Raw genomic sequence first — 17,738 nt, forward strand, 5'->3', positions numbered from 1 at the left:
ATCCACAAAATGAGGTGGACCTGATACAAGTAGCGCAGATCCACACTGATTAAGCCAATCAGTAAAAGTGTAAAGAAAAAAAGAGGTATCTATAGTAAGCAGATAGGGAAAACGAAAGAAGCATTCAATGCTGCTGCCCGTTGTGTATGAATATACATAGTGAACAACAGGTGAGTGATCACCTACTAGTCAATCCCGTAGGAAGGATGATAGTGGGAATACCTAAATATAGCTAACTGCTGGTTAATAGACTGGTGTCAATCAGACAGTGCAGTGGACCAGCCTGCAGTTTGCATATACCATTAGTATCCCATAAAAAAATTGTACCAGAGTAAAGACTAAAAGTCTACTTGGAGTATAGAGGAGGGTCAGTCCTGTGCACTGGACCGACCCTGGTGTGTCGAAGACGTGCACGTTCCACCGGAAGTGGCTTTCTCAATTGGTCACTCATGTAAAAAGAATCAACCTGTCTATGTAGTAGGGTTTAACAAATGAGAGCAAAGTACTAAATTATTGATTGGCAGTTCAGCCAAGAATATTGTGGGTGTAGCCTGTTGTAATTTCAGGCATCCATTTAAATTACTGTTGTGTCCGATCATGTGACAGTACTAACAGTGTGACGTCAGTCAAGTGGGCGTAGTTATTCGCTCGTTTTTGTGACCCACGATCAAATAAATGACAATACATCTGTCTACTACTGTGGCGTCTGACCACATGACTGGACTAAACAGTATGACATCAATCGAGTGGGCGTGGTTCCATTATGATGGTCCACTGTTAAACAATTTAGGCAGTGCATCTATTCTAGGCTACAGATGCGGCTGCCTGTGATTTCCAGTAGTTGCTTCACAGTGGCCAAATAGACCTGCCGCGCTCAATCCAATAGCCAGCATACTCATATGTGAGGTAAAAAAAGGGAATTAGAAACATCTGATCACAAGATGGAAAAAAGGGGGTCACATTACAGGAACACCCCATAATTAATTATTATGTTTAAGCCATTTGCACATCTTGCATAGCACTATTATTGTGGATCTTTATTATACTCTGAGTTGCTCTAATTATACCTTTATTGACTCACTATACTCTGTGAAGCACTATTATTATAACTTTATTTATTATCAGTTATTTGTATAGCGCACACATATATTCAAACTCCACACAGTTAGGGACGTAGTGGGAATTAAACCCACGACCTCAGTTCTATGAGGCAGTAATGCTAACCATTACACCGTCTGTGCTGCCCCACAGCTGACCATTACACCGTCTGTGCTGGCCCACAGCTAACCATTACACCGTCTGTGCTGGCCCACAGCTAACCATTACACCGTCTGTGCTGGCCCACAGCTAACCATTACACCGTCTGTGCTGGCCCACAGCTAACCATTATACGGTCTGTACTGCCCCACAGCTAACCATTACACCGTCTGTGCTGGCCCACAGCTAACCATTACACCGTCTGTGCTGGCCCACAGCTAACCATTACACCGTCTGTGCTGGCCCACAGCTAACCATTACACCGTCTGTGCTGGCCCACAGCTAACCATTACACCGTCTGTGCTGGCCCACAGCTAACCATTACACCGTCTGTGCTGGCCCACAGCTAACCATTACACCGTCTGTGCTGGCCCACAGCTAACCATTACACAGTCTGTGCTGGCCCACAGCTAACCATTACACAGTCTGTGCTGGCCCACAGCTAACCATTACACAGTCTGTGCTGGCCCACAGCTAACCATTACACCGTCTGTGCTGCCCCACAGCTAACCATTACACCGTTTGTGCTGGCCCACAGCTAACCATTACACCGTCTGTGCTGGCACAAAGATAACCATTACACCGTCTGTGCTGGCCCACAGCTAACCATTACACCGTCTGTGCTGGCCCACAGCTAACCATTACACCGTCTGTGCTGGCACACAGCTAACCATTACACCGTCTGTGCTGGCACACAGCTAACCATTACACCGTCTGTGCTGGCCCACAGCTAACCATTACACCGTCTGTGCTGCAACACAGCTAACCATTACACTGTTTGTGCTGGCCCACAGACGGTTATTGAGGATCTTATCCATTTGTAACAAACAATACTTGATTTGCTAAGAAATGTTTCATTTGTTATATATCAAATGTATTATCCATATATCATTTGTAACCTGTACCTGTTGGTTTTTTATTAAAAATTTAGGATGTTTGTTGTAATAACTGGGGATGATTTCCCGATATTAACCCATTGATTGCTTAGGGATTTTTTTTCCCTGTACCAACTTCAACTACATATATTCTTGTCATTTATTTATTCGCCAACTATCATTGTGTTTATAGGGTTAAATTACCCTCATGATATTGCATAATTTTTTCCATAGTTTCATGTCTTATGATATAATTTTTTTATGTATTTCTAATAAACGTTATGTTTTAACTAATGCCTAAATAGGAGTCAGTGCCCTTCGACATAGAGAGTACTTTCTTTCCCCTTCTAGAATTAAGATTACTGATCCACCCATTCTGCAAATTTGCTCCATCTATGGGGAAATTCAAATAACTGCAATTGCCTCAAAGCACCTACCGGAATAGACAGGCACAGGTACTTTGTGACCAGCAACATTACAATTGTTCTCCTTATAGAGGTGCACAGGAAAATTAGCAATGTTTGGCTAATATACAGTGATTTGTGCAGATCTCCTTTTATGTGCATTCCATTTATTAAAAATGCAATATCTGTAATTAATGATGTAGCTCGTTTTTAACTGTATAATTTAAGTAAGCCACAAACTTGTACATACAGTATACTAATAGTTTGTGCATGGTATGCAAGGACGACACATGTGTCCTGTAATGATTGATCCTTGTGGAAAACATGATTTCCTTGTTTTTGAGATAAAAATATTCAGAAACAGTAAGGTGATTTGAAAAATATTTTTTTTCATGGTGCATAGAATTGTTTTTTTTAACTCATCTGCTGAATTGTCAATTAAATTCAAAAGATGACATCTTGATTCATAAGTTATAGTGAAATGGGCAAAGACAATATGAAACAAACAGTGGGGAATACATTAACATTACTATACATCAGGTATTGTGTTATGTAATACAGATTTTTTTTATATATATATTTTCAGAGCACCTCTTAAAATGTTATGTGACAATATGAAGTATCAGATTGTTTCAAGAGCCTTTTATGGGTGTAAGTATGCTTTTTGTGTTTTCATTTGTGCACCACTTAGTTCTGAAATTGTTTACAAAGGTTTCAGCAGCAATCACCCACCTATTACATGTTTCCTTAGATGTATCAGTGTTAGGGGGCAATTCAATCCCAAGCGGTGTACAGACGTGATGAGTAGCTGCTCAGATCACTTGGTAGTCCAACAATGCAGATTTTCCTACTCATCTCTGTGGGTTGTGATGGCAAAATTCTGCAACGTTGATGGTTGCGAGTTGCCGACAAAATAGTCGCAACACCAGCAACTCGTGTCCATCGCTTGAATTGTTCCTTTAGATTCTTTAACTGTATCAAACTGCAAACAAACCAACTTCTAAAGATTAAACAAAAAAATTAGAAGGTAATGGCGCCAAGAAAGCCCAAAAAAGGATGTTAAATGGGTGACATGAAACAAAAAATGTTTTATTCACAATAACATATGACAACAATCAATAATAAAAACTTCCCTTCAAATGGTATGCACATGTAAGGATGCCTGCTGTCAAAAAGTCTCTCACCCTTCTTAGATGTTGGCGGTGGGCCGGAATAGCAATCAGGTCCTGGGTAAGTACCACGGTACCACCGCAAAGGCTCAAATGAAGAGTGGGCTACAGTCAGATCCAAACAGAATCGGTCAGCATGCTGGCCAAACTACGCGTTTCGGAGCTGGTACTTCTTCCTCAGGCTTGGATGGCATGCTTGTAAAATTTCCAAATATTTATACCTCTCCTAATTAGTTTTTTGGTGCTTTCTTTGGTTTTATCCCGCACCGGAAGTGATGCCTACATTCCACCGCTCACATCCGGTTTGCGCTCCACCGCTCGCTTCCGGTTTACGTTCCAATTCCTCTGATATTACGTGCACTGGAAGTAACACTACCGTTTTTGCCTTACGCTTCCTGTTTCATTTATTCTTATGCATTCCATTCACCTAGCTCCCCCGGAAGTGATGTAATTTTCATAATACTCCACTTGTAGCCATTTTACTTATGGGCATAAGTAAAATGGGCGCAAGTGGAGTAGTATGAAAATTACATCACTTCCGGGGGAGCTAGGTGAAGGAACTTTTACAAGCATACCATCCAAGCCTGAGGAAGGAGTACCAGCTCCGAAACGCGTAGTTTGGACGGCATGCTGACGGATTCTGTTTGGACCTGACTGTAGCCCACTCTTCATTTGAGCCTTTGCGGTGGTGCCGTGGTACTTACCCGGGACCTGATTGCTATTCCATCCCACCGCCAACATCTAAGAAGGGTGAGAGACTTTTTGACAGCAGGCATCCTCATATGTGTATACCCTTTGAGGGAAGTTTTTATTATTGATTGTTATCATATGTTATTGTGAATACAAAGTTTTTGTTTCATGTCACCCATTTAACATCATTTGGGCTTTCTTGGCGCCATTACCGTCTCATTTTTTTGTTTAAACAGTTGATCTAGGGGATGTGGTGTCCCTTATAGAGAAGGAAGACTGCCTCAGAAACCTGATTCATTGCACACTGGTTTAAGAAAAATCTTTTTGCAACTTCTAATGATGGAAAATATACATTGTATTCACTGGCACACAGCAGAACTACCTATACTAAATCCATAACATTTCTAGCAAATGTACTTATTCTGTTAATAAATGTTTGGGGCTTTTAACTTCATGCAGTGTTCTGGTCTTTGGACTTTTTTTGCTTTGTTAGTTCAATGGACAAGAACAGTGATTATAGGGATCAATAACCCTAGTCACTGAACATTTTGATTTTCCTATGCACCGTATAAACACTCAGTATGTGAATGAGCTCTTAGATGTGGATATCTGGAGTGAATCAAATAGTTATAACAATAAAATACTAAGATGTTAGGATGGCTGAACAAAAGAACAATGCTGTGGAGTAAAATGTATAGTTATTAAAAAGCTGAAAAGGTTGAAATACAGTGTTTAATGAACCTTACTATGTAAGTTTATTTTTATAAATGAAGTAATGCCCATAATGCTTGTACTCACAGTCTTGTAATTCCTATCTACAATATAGTTAATAACCCAAAATTGTAACAAAACAACAGTATCCCAGCTCTTCCATTGAACAAGTCTGTCAAGAACACAAGGGAAATGTTGCAGAGTGGAACGCAAGTTGCCCGTATGCTGTCATAGGCACTATCATTATTAGCACTTGTACCAGTCCCATGCCTGGTGCAAGAAATCCCTCTGGAAACAGGTATACTCTGTATAGGCCGTGAGTGCGCTGATTGTGTATGACTCTGCATCACCCCTAGTTTTGTGAATATAGGAATATACAGCAATATATTTCCAAGGCGTTTCTGAGATAAAGAACCTCCAATCTGTCACTCCTATAATTAATCAGCTGCGGCTCCAATTAAACCTCTTGTGAAGCTTTTCAACTCAAACAAATCAACACAAATACTGTGTGTGTGTGTGTGTATATATATATATATATATATATATATATATGTATATATATATATATATATATATATATATAAGCTGCACAGACCAACTCTAGAAATGCAGCATAAGTGTAACACCACAGAGTGAACCAAAAACATGAATACTGTGTCAAAAGATAAATTACATAATCATCGGTTTAATGTATCAAAAGAGAAATATTTGCTATATTGCTCTAAAATAAAAAAATGCAATGGTAAATTCACATATAAATACATCGGTGTATTGCTAAATATGAGATCTCAAGATAAGAGATACAATGTATCTGTATTTCAATAATAAAACCAAGTGTCAAAACCAAGCCTTGAGATTCTGTAGTGATAGTCACTTGTAAGAAAAAAAATAAGTAATCCTCTTAATGTATAGTGGTCACTGCAAACAGGATATATTGCAACATTGAATCCTGTGTGAAGGAGAGAGATACCAGGGTTATCCTGAATAGATGCACGGGAGCCGATATAGGTATTAACGGAACTCCTTCAAGTCCCGGAATATTCCAGTTGATGATATAATTAAAGTAGTAACTGTATATAATGAGTTTAACACAGTCATAAACCACGGCAACTGCCGGCTATTAACTCACGCTTCTTAAATGAAAGCTCTATGTGAGCAGGGCCACTTGTCCGAGCGTCCTCCAGCTGTGCAGAGAGCATCCTTCTATGAGCAGCAGTATGGGACCCAGCCGGGCTCGTAACAGAGCGAGATGGAAGTGGGTTCAACTGGGTAAGTAAAAACCAGTAGGTGGAGTCCTTAACGCGTTTCGTCATGCCCACATGACTTTCTCAAAAGGCATGACTCCACACTCAAGTGAGCTTATTTAAGCTCCAGGGAGCATCAAGGTTAACAATCCTGGTCAATTGTGAATATATTCTAATAGGAGAGTGCTCCTGTCTTCCCTGCTGTTTCTCTGTAGATAGTTTATAATCTGTAAATATATCACTTCTCAATTCTTACAATTAAATGTGTCAACGAATTCTCAAAGGCTTAAAAATGCTTGTAACGTGAACCAATAAAATTACACAATAGTGATTCATTATTGGTTCACGTTACAGGCATGCTCTCCAAATTGACTTGTTCAGCTCTTCATCAGCCCCTCTGGGTACAATATTCCACAATTTTAAGTCTTTTTTTGCAAAATAATCAAATCTTTCTGCAGTCATTTCTGAAGATTTGTTGATTACATTTCCTGTAGCCCATTCTCTTCCACCAAGCTTCCTGTTTTTAATATATGAGAGCAGTTTGGGGTGATATTTATAGCAATATGTTGGAAAAGCAACTTTTATGCACCCCTTCCCCCGTCCAGTGTATGCCAGATAATGACTATATAATTCCATAATGGGAAACGTATATTGAGCATAGCCAACATGCAAGCTACAACATTTTACATTCGTTGGTTGTTGCAGTGGGTTGGGTATGGCTTGTTGGCCGCCGTGATCCCGACAGGGTTAACATACCGAAACTTATTGGTCGGTATGCTAACCCTCTCCCTACCCTAAAACCTCCCTTCCTGGTGCCTAACCCCCTCCCCTCCCTGCACCCTAAACCTAACCTTCCCCCCTTAGTGCCTAACCCTCCACCTAGTGCCTAACCTTAACCCTCCCACTAACCACCAATACTTATCTTGGGGTCGGTATTCTGGAGCCAGGATCCCGACTGCTGTCAGGATTCCGGTGTCAGTATTTAGACCGTCGGCATCCCGTCAGCAGGGATGCTGTCTACATTTTGTTTTGGTTTTTGTATATCATCTACTCAGGTACTCAGAGACTGATGCCAATTGCCAAGTGAGTGGGATAACTTTGTTTTTGTATTACATTTCTTTGTTCATTTCAGTATTCTATATTTCTTTTTACCTTATTTTACTACCAGGTGAATAGTACATTTTTAATATTCTAGGGCTTGCCTACTGCAGACACCTGTCCACTGTGAGAACACATTTATCAGCTTTGGTAAATCATACAATTGTGTACCCTGATGTTCCGTGTAACGCCAGCTTTGGTCTAACAGTGGATATATGGCAAATGTATTTAAAAGACAGTAAGGTAAGTGATATATTTTAAGTAAGACATTTGAAATCATACTCATATTGTGCATGCATAAAATTTTCATAATTTCTCTACAAAGTTTGGTCCGAAAATATTAACAGCATATTACAATGAGATGTCTCCGTCTCATGTTAACTGTGACATGTCTTGTTACAGTCTAAAAAAAATGCCATGTAATAGAGGAATCTTGGCCTTCTATGGTGATTTAGGGAGGTTTGAAATGTACCTTTACAGCAATGTTAATATTGTGCCCTTGAAGTACAATACTTCAAGAAACATCTGTACATTCAGCAATGGACCTTTAGACAAAAGTTAGTAATCTACTGAACTTTAGAGACATATAACAGAGTTAGAAAAAAACCCAGAAGCATGACAGTTTGCTGGCTTCCAAAGTCATGTTATTTTTCTATGCTGTTTAACATTTGTTGAACATAGTAGGCACAATAAAACATTTGTTTATTGTCTGTCCATCAGAGCTATGAAGAACAGGAGCTGTTACGTCTTATTTACTATGGGGGAATTCAGCACGAAATCAGAAAGGAAGTTTGGCCTTTTCTCCTTGGACACTATCAGTTTGGAATGACAGAAGCAGAGAGAAGAGAGGTTGGTGCTCTTCAGAGTGTATTGATATCACCCTAACATTGACATGGGGCACTGCTTCGATCAATAGCAAATTTTGACAAAGGGTTGATATTGTTTTCGCCCTTATACTATGTTTTCTACTAACATAATTCTATTTGCTTAAGGAAAACCCTATATCGTTGTCTAGAGACCTGTCATTTACTCACCAATTTACGTGGCTGACTTACATTCTGTAGTATGGACAATTAAATATAGAAAAGGAAAACGCATACTATGGGCACAGAATTGAATTGTTTCGCCCTCCTACGCGCCCAGCAGGAGCTATTGAGCTGCCCGCGCACAATTTCAGCTCACACCCCCCGGGGAGCGTGAGCTGAAATGGGTAAAAAGTGACCTGTTTGGGTGCCCAAACGACACTTTTAGCGATCGTGCCCAGAACTTTGATCGGGGGTAGTCGTTTTACGTGGCTAAACCCGACCGCTATGAGCGCAAAAATTGTCAACAATTGAATAGCACCCGCTATCACCCGTCACGTCACTTTAGAGGGGAGATCGGGCGCACTATAACAATTGAATACCGCCCTATAAGTACTCAAAAAATATTAAAACTGTCTCAATAAATCATAAAAGTAAATTTGATTATTACACATCAATAGAAGTAAAATACATTTACAGTATAATACAGTAGTTAATAGCATAGCTTCAAACTTCCAGAAATCACATAAATAACCATTCAATATGGACTGTCACTATCATCATTGTTAGATACCGTACTTCCAAATGAATGGAAGGATCCTCTGATGAAATCACAACTGTTGTTGGAGAAACTCAACAGCAAATCTAGGAAACCTTCAAGTTTGCCTCTTAAGTTTAGCTGAGATTTTAATACACATATTATGATTGCGGAGTTGAAGACATATAGTAAGAAGCTCCTACACACAGTATACCACAACAGACATCGACTGCTACATATCCATTAATTTGGAAGGATGGTAAGTAAAACAGAGATGATGGGTCCTTTCTATGTGCTTGGATCCTACAGATAAAGTAAACCAGAAAAGAAGAGTTCACTACTAATACTATTACTATTTGCTGACTCTCGCAGATACACTATTCACTTACTCTGCTGATTCCAATCAAGCTGATCAGAAGGCTACATACAGATGTGTCCTCATACACTTAGTCTCAATACACCATGTGGTGTGAGACACCTGGCACGAGTGAGCCGCACCATGCAGTGTAGTATAGTGACTTTTTCTTTAAATTAGAAGGGTTTTTTATCTGCACTGCAGACGCGGCAAACACCACTAGATCTGTACCAGAGACACCAGACTGCAACTTTAACCGCACAGAAATTAGTTTTAAATGCGTATAATTTCGCAAATGAAGTACAACCGAACTTAGCGTGAGAAAACCCACTGCTGCTGCATCGTAGCACCTCGAATTCAGATTCATTCACACACACATGTACAGTACAAGTGTTGCATATCAAATTAATCAGTACATGATTAAGTTAAGTGGTTTTGTCACATCGCATTGTAACTAAGACACACTTTACAAAGAAAAAGACACTTGGTGCAAGGTGAGTTGCACGGGACCTGGTACGCCAAGATGGGCTGTTTGGTGCGACTGCGGCAATAGTGTATGAGGACATAACTGCAGACGCACAGAGGTCTGTGGATTTATGAATTACTACTGGATTGCACAACAGCCAGCTTACTTCTAAGTATGTATGTGGTTGTTGAACATTATACCAGAATATTTTGTGGCCCTAGAATGGAACATTGCTTCATAGCTCAGCACATATTTAGTAAAGCGAATATGAATCTATTTTGTAGCTCCATACTGAGTGGTTATTTATAAGAACTTTGCAGGATTGATAATATGTTAATAGCTGCTGATGTAAATGTATTGTATTTCTTTTAATGTGTAGTAATTCCATTTATCGTAGGAAATTTTGTGAAACAGTTTCATATTCTTAAATACTGTATTGTCTATAATAATTGTTTTGTGAATAGCAGTTCCCTTATGGAGAGCAGCTGTTATAGGTACGTTCATTATCTATTGTGAGGTTTATTAACCACTTGCCTGGCATGGTCACATCAGATGCGACCACACCAGGCTGCGCTTTCCCTGACATGGTCGCATCTGATGCAACCAAGACAATCTTCCAGCATCCACCAATCTCAAGCGGACCTCCCGGTCCCTCTGCAGCCTTGGATCCTCCCCCTGCTAGAAGCAGTGATCGGGCAGCACCCACACCCAGCGATTGTAGGTTTGCAACCCATCGATGGTCTATGACCAAAAACAAGTGGTTTTGCCATCGCTGACGGGCACCGATGCTGCACATTGATGGCAGCCCCCAACTGCGGTCTCAGATACTCAATGATTTTTTTTTTATTGATGGTTGCCCCATTGACCATCGATGGTACACCTGTCAATAGTTATCACTACAGTATACCATAAAAATGTATACTTTTATGGTATACTGTGTTTAAAAAAAATAAGTAAAAAAAATCATGTTGGATAAGATTTAAAAAAATGTTCTTGACCTAATTCAAACATAAAAAAGAAACAACAATTTCGGAGCAGTTTTTGGAAAAAATTGTCAGTTAAGTGGTTAATGTTAGTTCGGTGAATCTGTGTGAGAGAATATATCATCTTTTTTGTTGTGATTTATCTAATGTGTGGGCATATATGTGATGTTATGATACTACAAAGTTGATCATAAGATAAATAGCTGGTCTTCCCACCCTAACAATGTAATTGTGTTATATGGAGTTAATTATGTCAACTATATGTGTAAACTGCTGTTATACTTTTGCTTTTCCCTTTTGCATTCACCATAGGTGGATGATCAAATCCGTGCCTGCTATGAACAAACCATGGCAGAGTGGCTTGGGTGTGAGGCTATTGTGCGTCAGAGGGAGAAGGAATCTCATGCAGCTGCTCTATTGAAGTGCTCTTCTGGAGCCAGTTTAGACATCCAGATCCAGCGAATGATGCACAGAGACTCCACAGTCAGCAATGAGGTCAGCTGAAATCCTCTCATATACATAAAGGCACCGACTCAGAGTTGAACACAAGTCTATGACAACTGCACCTGCATTGTGTGCATGGAGACAAATGCATTTATTCCACATATGCAGAGATTTACGCATCTATGGGACCACACTGCCCCAGTTCATAAACTTCCCCTGTCCCTGAACTCTCTGTGTGCACACAACTCTGTATACTGTAACACACAGTTCTGTAAACACACCCTCGCTGAACTTAGCTTACGTACGAATGCCCCATTACGCGCGCGCTCTCATAAATAGACCAGATCCAATAGATTTGGTGTCACAACCATTGTGAGTATAGCTACTGTGACAGTTAGGTTAGGGGGTCCCTCTCCTGGGTAGAGGACTCCTTCCTTACACACACACACACAGCAGCAGGGAAGCAGCACACCAGTCTGGATCCAAGTACAAGCTGGTCGGCGCCAGTCTTTATTTTACAATGTCAGAAACATAAAGAAAACATAAATATAAATCCTAGCCCTGTCGGGGCACTAACTTCACAGGTAGTTCCCTCACTACCAGAACCTGGCAGGGCCTAATGCCCTCGCCAGCAACAAAAGCACAGCACAACACTCACGGTTAGGTTTCCAAGTGTCTCTGAGCAAACTCCCTGCCTGCTCTCCCAGGTGAGACAATCAGCCCTAAACAAACTAGGCTTATATTGGTCACTCTCAGGTGGAAAACTAACAATCCTGTTACCAGGCTGCGAGAACCAAAACCTGGAGTGGCCGTGGGTGGAGCCCTCCCTCTCCTCTCACCCACAACCCCCAGGTCCCAAACCGGCTTTTCAAAAAGCCGAAACTCAAGCCTGCTACACTGCAGACTTTCTCCTGGGGGTTTAAAACACAAAAGACAGGAATCTGGGACAAATGTACCTGCCACAGACCACTTTACCAGTGATCCTATCACATATCCCCCCCCTTTGTTTCGACCTGTGGGGCGGAACAACTGAAGCCCCCAAACAATGAACGCGTGACAACGCGTCAGCATTGGCCAGCTGGCTTCCTGGCCTGTGTTCCACTGAAAATTTAAAAGTTTGTAACGCCAAGAACCATCTTGTAATTCTCGCATTACTGTCCTTATTTTCAGACATCCACTTCAGAGGGGCATGGTCAGTGATCAATTTGAACTTTCTTCCGACCAAGTAGTACCTTAGAGCTTCTAACGCCCACTTTATGGCCAACGCCTCCTTCTCCACTGTGGCATAGTTTCTTTCATGTACATTCAACTTTCTGCTAAGATAGAAAATAGGGTGTTCCTCACCCTCCTTGTTCTGGGACAGGACCGCTCCTATACCTACAGAAACTATAGCAGAGCCACATGGTGTCTCGATGTTCACCTCGGCAGTAACATAATATCGAGTATCCCCATGTATGCTGGTCACACCAACAGTTTTCCCCTTACGCCTCAAGGGGTTCATCAGCTCAGCTTTTATAAGTGTCACCAAGCTACCAGAGTCTAACAGTGCCTCTACTCGGTTGCCATCTACAGTGAGTACACACATGTGCTTATCAGTCTCAGCCTGCCGGTCTGCCGTACAGGCTATCTGTGCAAAGAAAGACCCCCTGCGGTAGACATGAGCAGTATCACATTGCATAGGTTCAGTTGTAAGTGCACAATTAGCGGCAATATGGCCAAAGCCACCACATCGGAAACACTGAGTCATATTAATGTCTAGTCGTTTACGGGGCAAGAACCTTCCCGGCCTGGCAGGCCTGTCTCCAGGTTCTACACCCTCAGTCTTAGGTACATTCCACCGCCCAGCACCCTTCTCCCCTGGAACAGTCTTACCAGTGTCTCTGGGAGTTCGCCTGTGCGCCATCGGGGCTCGGTGGGGCATACTCATCAGCTCCTCAGCCGCCACGTACCTCTCCACCAGCTCGACCAACTGGTTCGGGACTTAGGGTCTGCATGGCTCACCCACTTGCGCAGAGTCACAGGTAATGATCGCAGGTACCGGTCCATCATGACCCTTTCCACGATCTGTGGTCCCGTCAGCGTCCCGGGCTGTAGCCATTTTGAGGACAGATGGACGAGGTCATGCATCTGTGAACGTGGAGGCTTGTCCTTATGGAACACCCAGCGGTGGACCCGTTGGGCACGAACAAAGGTGGTGACTTCCAAGCGAGTTAGGATCTCCTGTTTTAGTTTTTTATAGTCCTTGGCATCAGCCAGGCATAAGTCGAAATATGCTTTTTGTGGCTCCCCAGACAAAAAAGGTGCCACCAGACTTGCCCACTGCTCCTTGGGCCAACTCTCCCTTTCGGCCGTTCTTTCAAATGCGGCGAGATAGGCCTCCACATCATCGCCCGGTCATCTTTTGGAGGAAGTGACTGGCTCGTACGGAGTGAGTGGTGGTGGGAGGACCAGTATTAACATCTCTGGGCCGGGCGACCAGGTGCTGTACCACCTCTCTTATGGCCTGGCTGTTTTCCGCTAAGGCCTGGCAGGTTTCCTCAATGGCGACCTGTTGTTGCCTGGCGGATTCCTGCTGAAGTTTGTTAGTCTCCTGCTGAGCCCTGGTAGCTTCCTGCTGAGCCCTGGTAGATTTCTGCTGAGCTGCTGTAGCTTGGAGCAAGGCCTTAATAATGTCCTCCATTTTGTCCTGGGGTGTAGGTTGGAAGCTGAACCTTGCCTCTCTGAGCATTGGCTGACGCCTCCTCTATGGGACTCCAAGGACACAGTGTTATTTCCACCCTCACAAATTGGGTGTCTGTCCCTTTAATTTTTAAATGGAAAGTTTTCTTCTTGCTGCAACTTTAGTGTGTGTGGTTGCCCGCATTCTCCACCATATTGTGACACAGTTAGGTTAGGGGGTCCCTCTCCTGGGTAGAGGACTCCTTCCTTACACACACACACAGCAGCAGGGAAGCAGCACACCAGTCTGGATGCAAGTACAAGCTGGTCGGCGCCAGTCTTTATTTTACAATGTCAGAAACATAAAGAAAACATAAATATAAATCCTAGCCCTGTCGGGGCACTAACTTCACAGGTAGTTCCCTCACTACCAGAACCTGGCAGGGCCTAATGCCCTCGCCAGCAACAAAAGCACAGCACAACACTCACGGTTAGGTTTCCAAGTGTCTCTGAGCAAACTCCCTGCCTGCTCTCCCAGGTGAGACAATCAGCCCTAAACAAACTAGGCTTATATTGGTCACTCTCAGGTGGAAAACTAACAATCCTGTTACCAGGCTGCGAGAACCAAAACCTGGAGTGGCCGTGGGTGGAGCCCTCCCTCTTCTCTCACCCACAACCCCCAGGTCCCAAACCGGCTTTTCAAAAAGCCGAAACTCAAGCCTGCTACACTGCAGACTTTCTCCTGGGGGTTTAAAACACAAAAGACAGGAATCTGGGACAAATATACCTGCCACAGACCACTTTACCAGTGATCCTATCACACTACTGATAATCCAGATTACCAGATTTATCCCTATGGTGGCAATTCTTTTATTTCCTTGATGCTTGTACAGTCTGATAAAATAGTGCTTTATCTTTAAAACTTAACCATTTGCTTGCCTTTCAGTCTTCCCAAAGCTGCAGTTCTGACAGACAAAACCACGCACGCCTACAGAGTGACTCCAGTTCAAGTACACAGGTAACATGACAGCATGTGCAACACAGGTATCAGCAGCGGCTCCAGCCTCAGTGCAGACTCCAGAGCACTGTGCAGGCGGGCAGCTGCGTGATCTATGATGTCACGCCACTGTGTCCGCCAGGGGGTCAAAAATAGAACTGACGTTGTGGCTGCCACCAGGCCTAGCTGTCCTGATCGGTCCAGGGTGCCGACAATGGCGTCACTGCACTGCTGGAATTGCCCACGAGATATCCTTGGTGGACAGACTGTCTCTCAGTCTGACATGGGTGATGACAAATAACAATAGCTTGCATTAAGCTGTATAGCTAAATTAAATACAATGCCAAACTTTATTCTAATATGGAGATTTATAAATATTAAATTGCTTTCTTTGTGGTCATTTAAGTTTTAATATTTTGAGGATTATAGAAATCGTTTGAAGAATATGTGAGCCTATAAATTTTAATTCTCCTGAAATCTTTGGAGAGCAAAAAGAAAAATGATAGGTGTGACAGCAAGACCCATAGGGATATATTGGTAATGTTACCCATCCATTTAGGTGACTCCAATAATGACAATTTAATCAATTGTCCAGGTCAGCCAAACTCATAAAATATTTTAGACTAGCATATCTTGTGAGAAACACAGAGTCCATTTTTAAATTCTGCGAATTTGCTATGACCACCTCAAGGTAATGAATTGCTAATCACAACTAAGCATGTGTATCAAATAATGCATGTCCCAGGTTTAAGCATACCACAGTATTTTAAGACAAAGGGTCTGATTCAGACCCGCTCGCTAGCAAGCGGCCGCTCGTTGCAGACGATGTTCGCTAATGTGCGCATGTGTGTAGTTTGCAGTGCACGTGCGCAAAGTAGTATGAGCGATCAGATTTTGCTCGCTCGCCCTGCAAAGACAGCCCAGTGGAATGAGTGACAGGAGAGGCCGTTTGTAGGTGGTAACAGGGGCAGGGCAGTAGTAACGGGGGAGTGGAGTTACGGACGCAGGCGTGCCAGAGTGTTTCCACGCCATTTCTGGGGCGTGCATAAATAACAGGCAGTGTCATAGTACACGTCACCTGGTTGAAAAATACATTGAAGTGCTTGTGGTAGGGTACAGTCAACTGCAAGCGCTGCAGTCAGATCCGATGTAACCTGATGTACCGAAGGTTGAATATACTTCCTGGAGATGACGTACGCTAGTGGGTGGCTAAAGACAGGCTGGTAGGCGTCTGTAAACACAAAGTGATCGTTCGCCAAGACATAGTGGGCGTTCTTATGCCTTGCCGAGAAAGCGGCTGCCTTGACGTCACTTTGCAAAATTTCCATACGCTGGGAGCGAGCGGCCGCATCTAGCGAGCGGGTCTGAATCAGGCCCAAAGACACATTTTGTCATTTTGAACAGGAGTTCGTCATTTTAATCTATGGGCCGTATTCAATAGCCACGAAAAGTCCCATCCTTTTCGCCTGCCGGGCTTTACGCCTACATCGCGTGTTTTCGGAGAAAACACTTTCCATGCGCGCGGCCGCTTTTCGCCCTAAACGTGTCCCGGCGAAACTCAAACTGGCAAAGTGCTGTCAGATTTGGGGAAATCAGCCTGACACCCTCCAAAAGATGCACTGACATTGGGGATCACTATGGATACCCCCGAATAGCACTGCTGAAGGCATTTGGCATGCTGAAATGCTCTCAATAGCTGCTGTTTAGCGTCTTTGCACAAGTGGTGTAGAATAGCATTTAGGAGTTGTTGTTTTTTTGACAAAAATAAGTAGCCCCAGCAAATTTGGGGTACATGAAAATGGGTGCAAGCTTGGTTAAAAATTGCTAAAGTGAGGTTTTAAAAAACTGTCAGAAGCTGGAGCCAATCAACAGCCGCTAACTGTAGAGCGACCGCTGATTGGCTCCGGCTTCTGACAGTTCCTACCTGGGCTGGTAAGAGAGTCAGTCGCCAGAACCAATCAGCGTCCGTTCTGGCTGCCTGCTCCTGACTCACTGATCAGTCGGGAGCTGGTTAGCGCTGTATGTGGTCACACGGCCGTCTGCTGGCACTTGTAGTTCCACAAGTGCCAAAGGGCAGGCATGCTAGCACCTGTAGTCCCACTGTAAAATACAATAGTTACCTTATATATCACACTGTATTACTCCCGTACCCAATGCTCCAGGGGTGCGGGGAAGAGCCCCGGACTTCAGACCAAGCCTGGGGTTTCGGGGTGGGGGGAGGGCCCTTCTTGGGGCGGTCCCCATCTCCCCTGCGATCCCCGGCTTGGGCTGATGATGCTTTGGCCACGGAGCCCCGGTGAAAGGGTCTCCGGGCTGTGGCATTACAGCCTGGCCGTTTTGAGTCCGGTGCTGGTTTTAATTATAGGGGGACACCGACGCATTTTTTTATCCCCCCTGTAATTAAAACCAGGACTGGCCCATTTTTTTTTTTTTTTTTTATAAAAAAGCACTTTAGATTAGGTATTTAGTCAGAAACATGCACAAATCACACTGATCTGTGTATGTTTCTGCCAAACTTGCAGTTCGAAGAGGTGGTCTATTTGAAACATCAATTTATCAGTGAGTTTGCTACAAACTCACCCCATATTGTAAACTCGATTGTTTGTAGTTGTAGTTTCGAGTTGCAACTTTTTCATGTAAAGTACTTCCTAGTTTGGCAGATGGTGAGTTTAGTTGAGTTTGTAAACTCACATGAGTTTTAACAGTGAGAAGAGAGAACTCACTTCCAAACTCACACCTGTCTGGTCTTAGTAAATTTGCGAGTTTGAAAAAAGGGCTAAACTCACATGAGTTTTCAAACTGACCCAAACACAACCAAACTCGATTC

At 42.9% G+C, this 17,738-nt stretch overlaps 1 protein-coding gene across 3 annotated transcripts in view; it reads left to right on the forward strand.

Annotated features, from left to right (window-relative positions):
- The window catches only part of SGSM1 (small G protein signaling modulator 1), a 353,611-nt gene that overhangs the window by 279,193 nt on the left and 56,680 nt on the right, over window positions 1-17,738 (forward strand). For all 3 annotated transcript variants that reach the window (XR_015877719.1, XR_015877720.1, XM_088467888.1), the window contains exons 14-18: window positions 3,123-3,187; window positions 7,546-7,691; window positions 8,169-8,297; window positions 11,125-11,307; window positions 14,861-14,932. Coding sequence is in view for 1 of the 3 variants with exons in the window: in XM_088467888.1 (XP_088324014.1) it covers window positions 3,123-3,187; window positions 7,546-7,691; window positions 8,169-8,297; window positions 11,125-11,307; window positions 14,861-14,932 (595 nt within the window). In the remaining 2 variants the exon portion in view is untranslated. The remainder of the gene's footprint in view (window positions 1-3,122; window positions 3,188-7,545; window positions 7,692-8,168; window positions 8,298-11,124; window positions 11,308-14,860; window positions 14,933-17,738) is intronic.

The sequence above is a fragment of the Taudactylus pleione genome, unplaced genomic scaffold (assembly GCF_031769625.1).
Source record: "Taudactylus pleione unplaced genomic scaffold, aTauple2 ptg000078l, whole genome shotgun sequence".
Taxonomy (NCBI): Eukaryota; Metazoa; Chordata; class Amphibia; order Anura; family Myobatrachidae; genus Taudactylus; species Taudactylus pleione.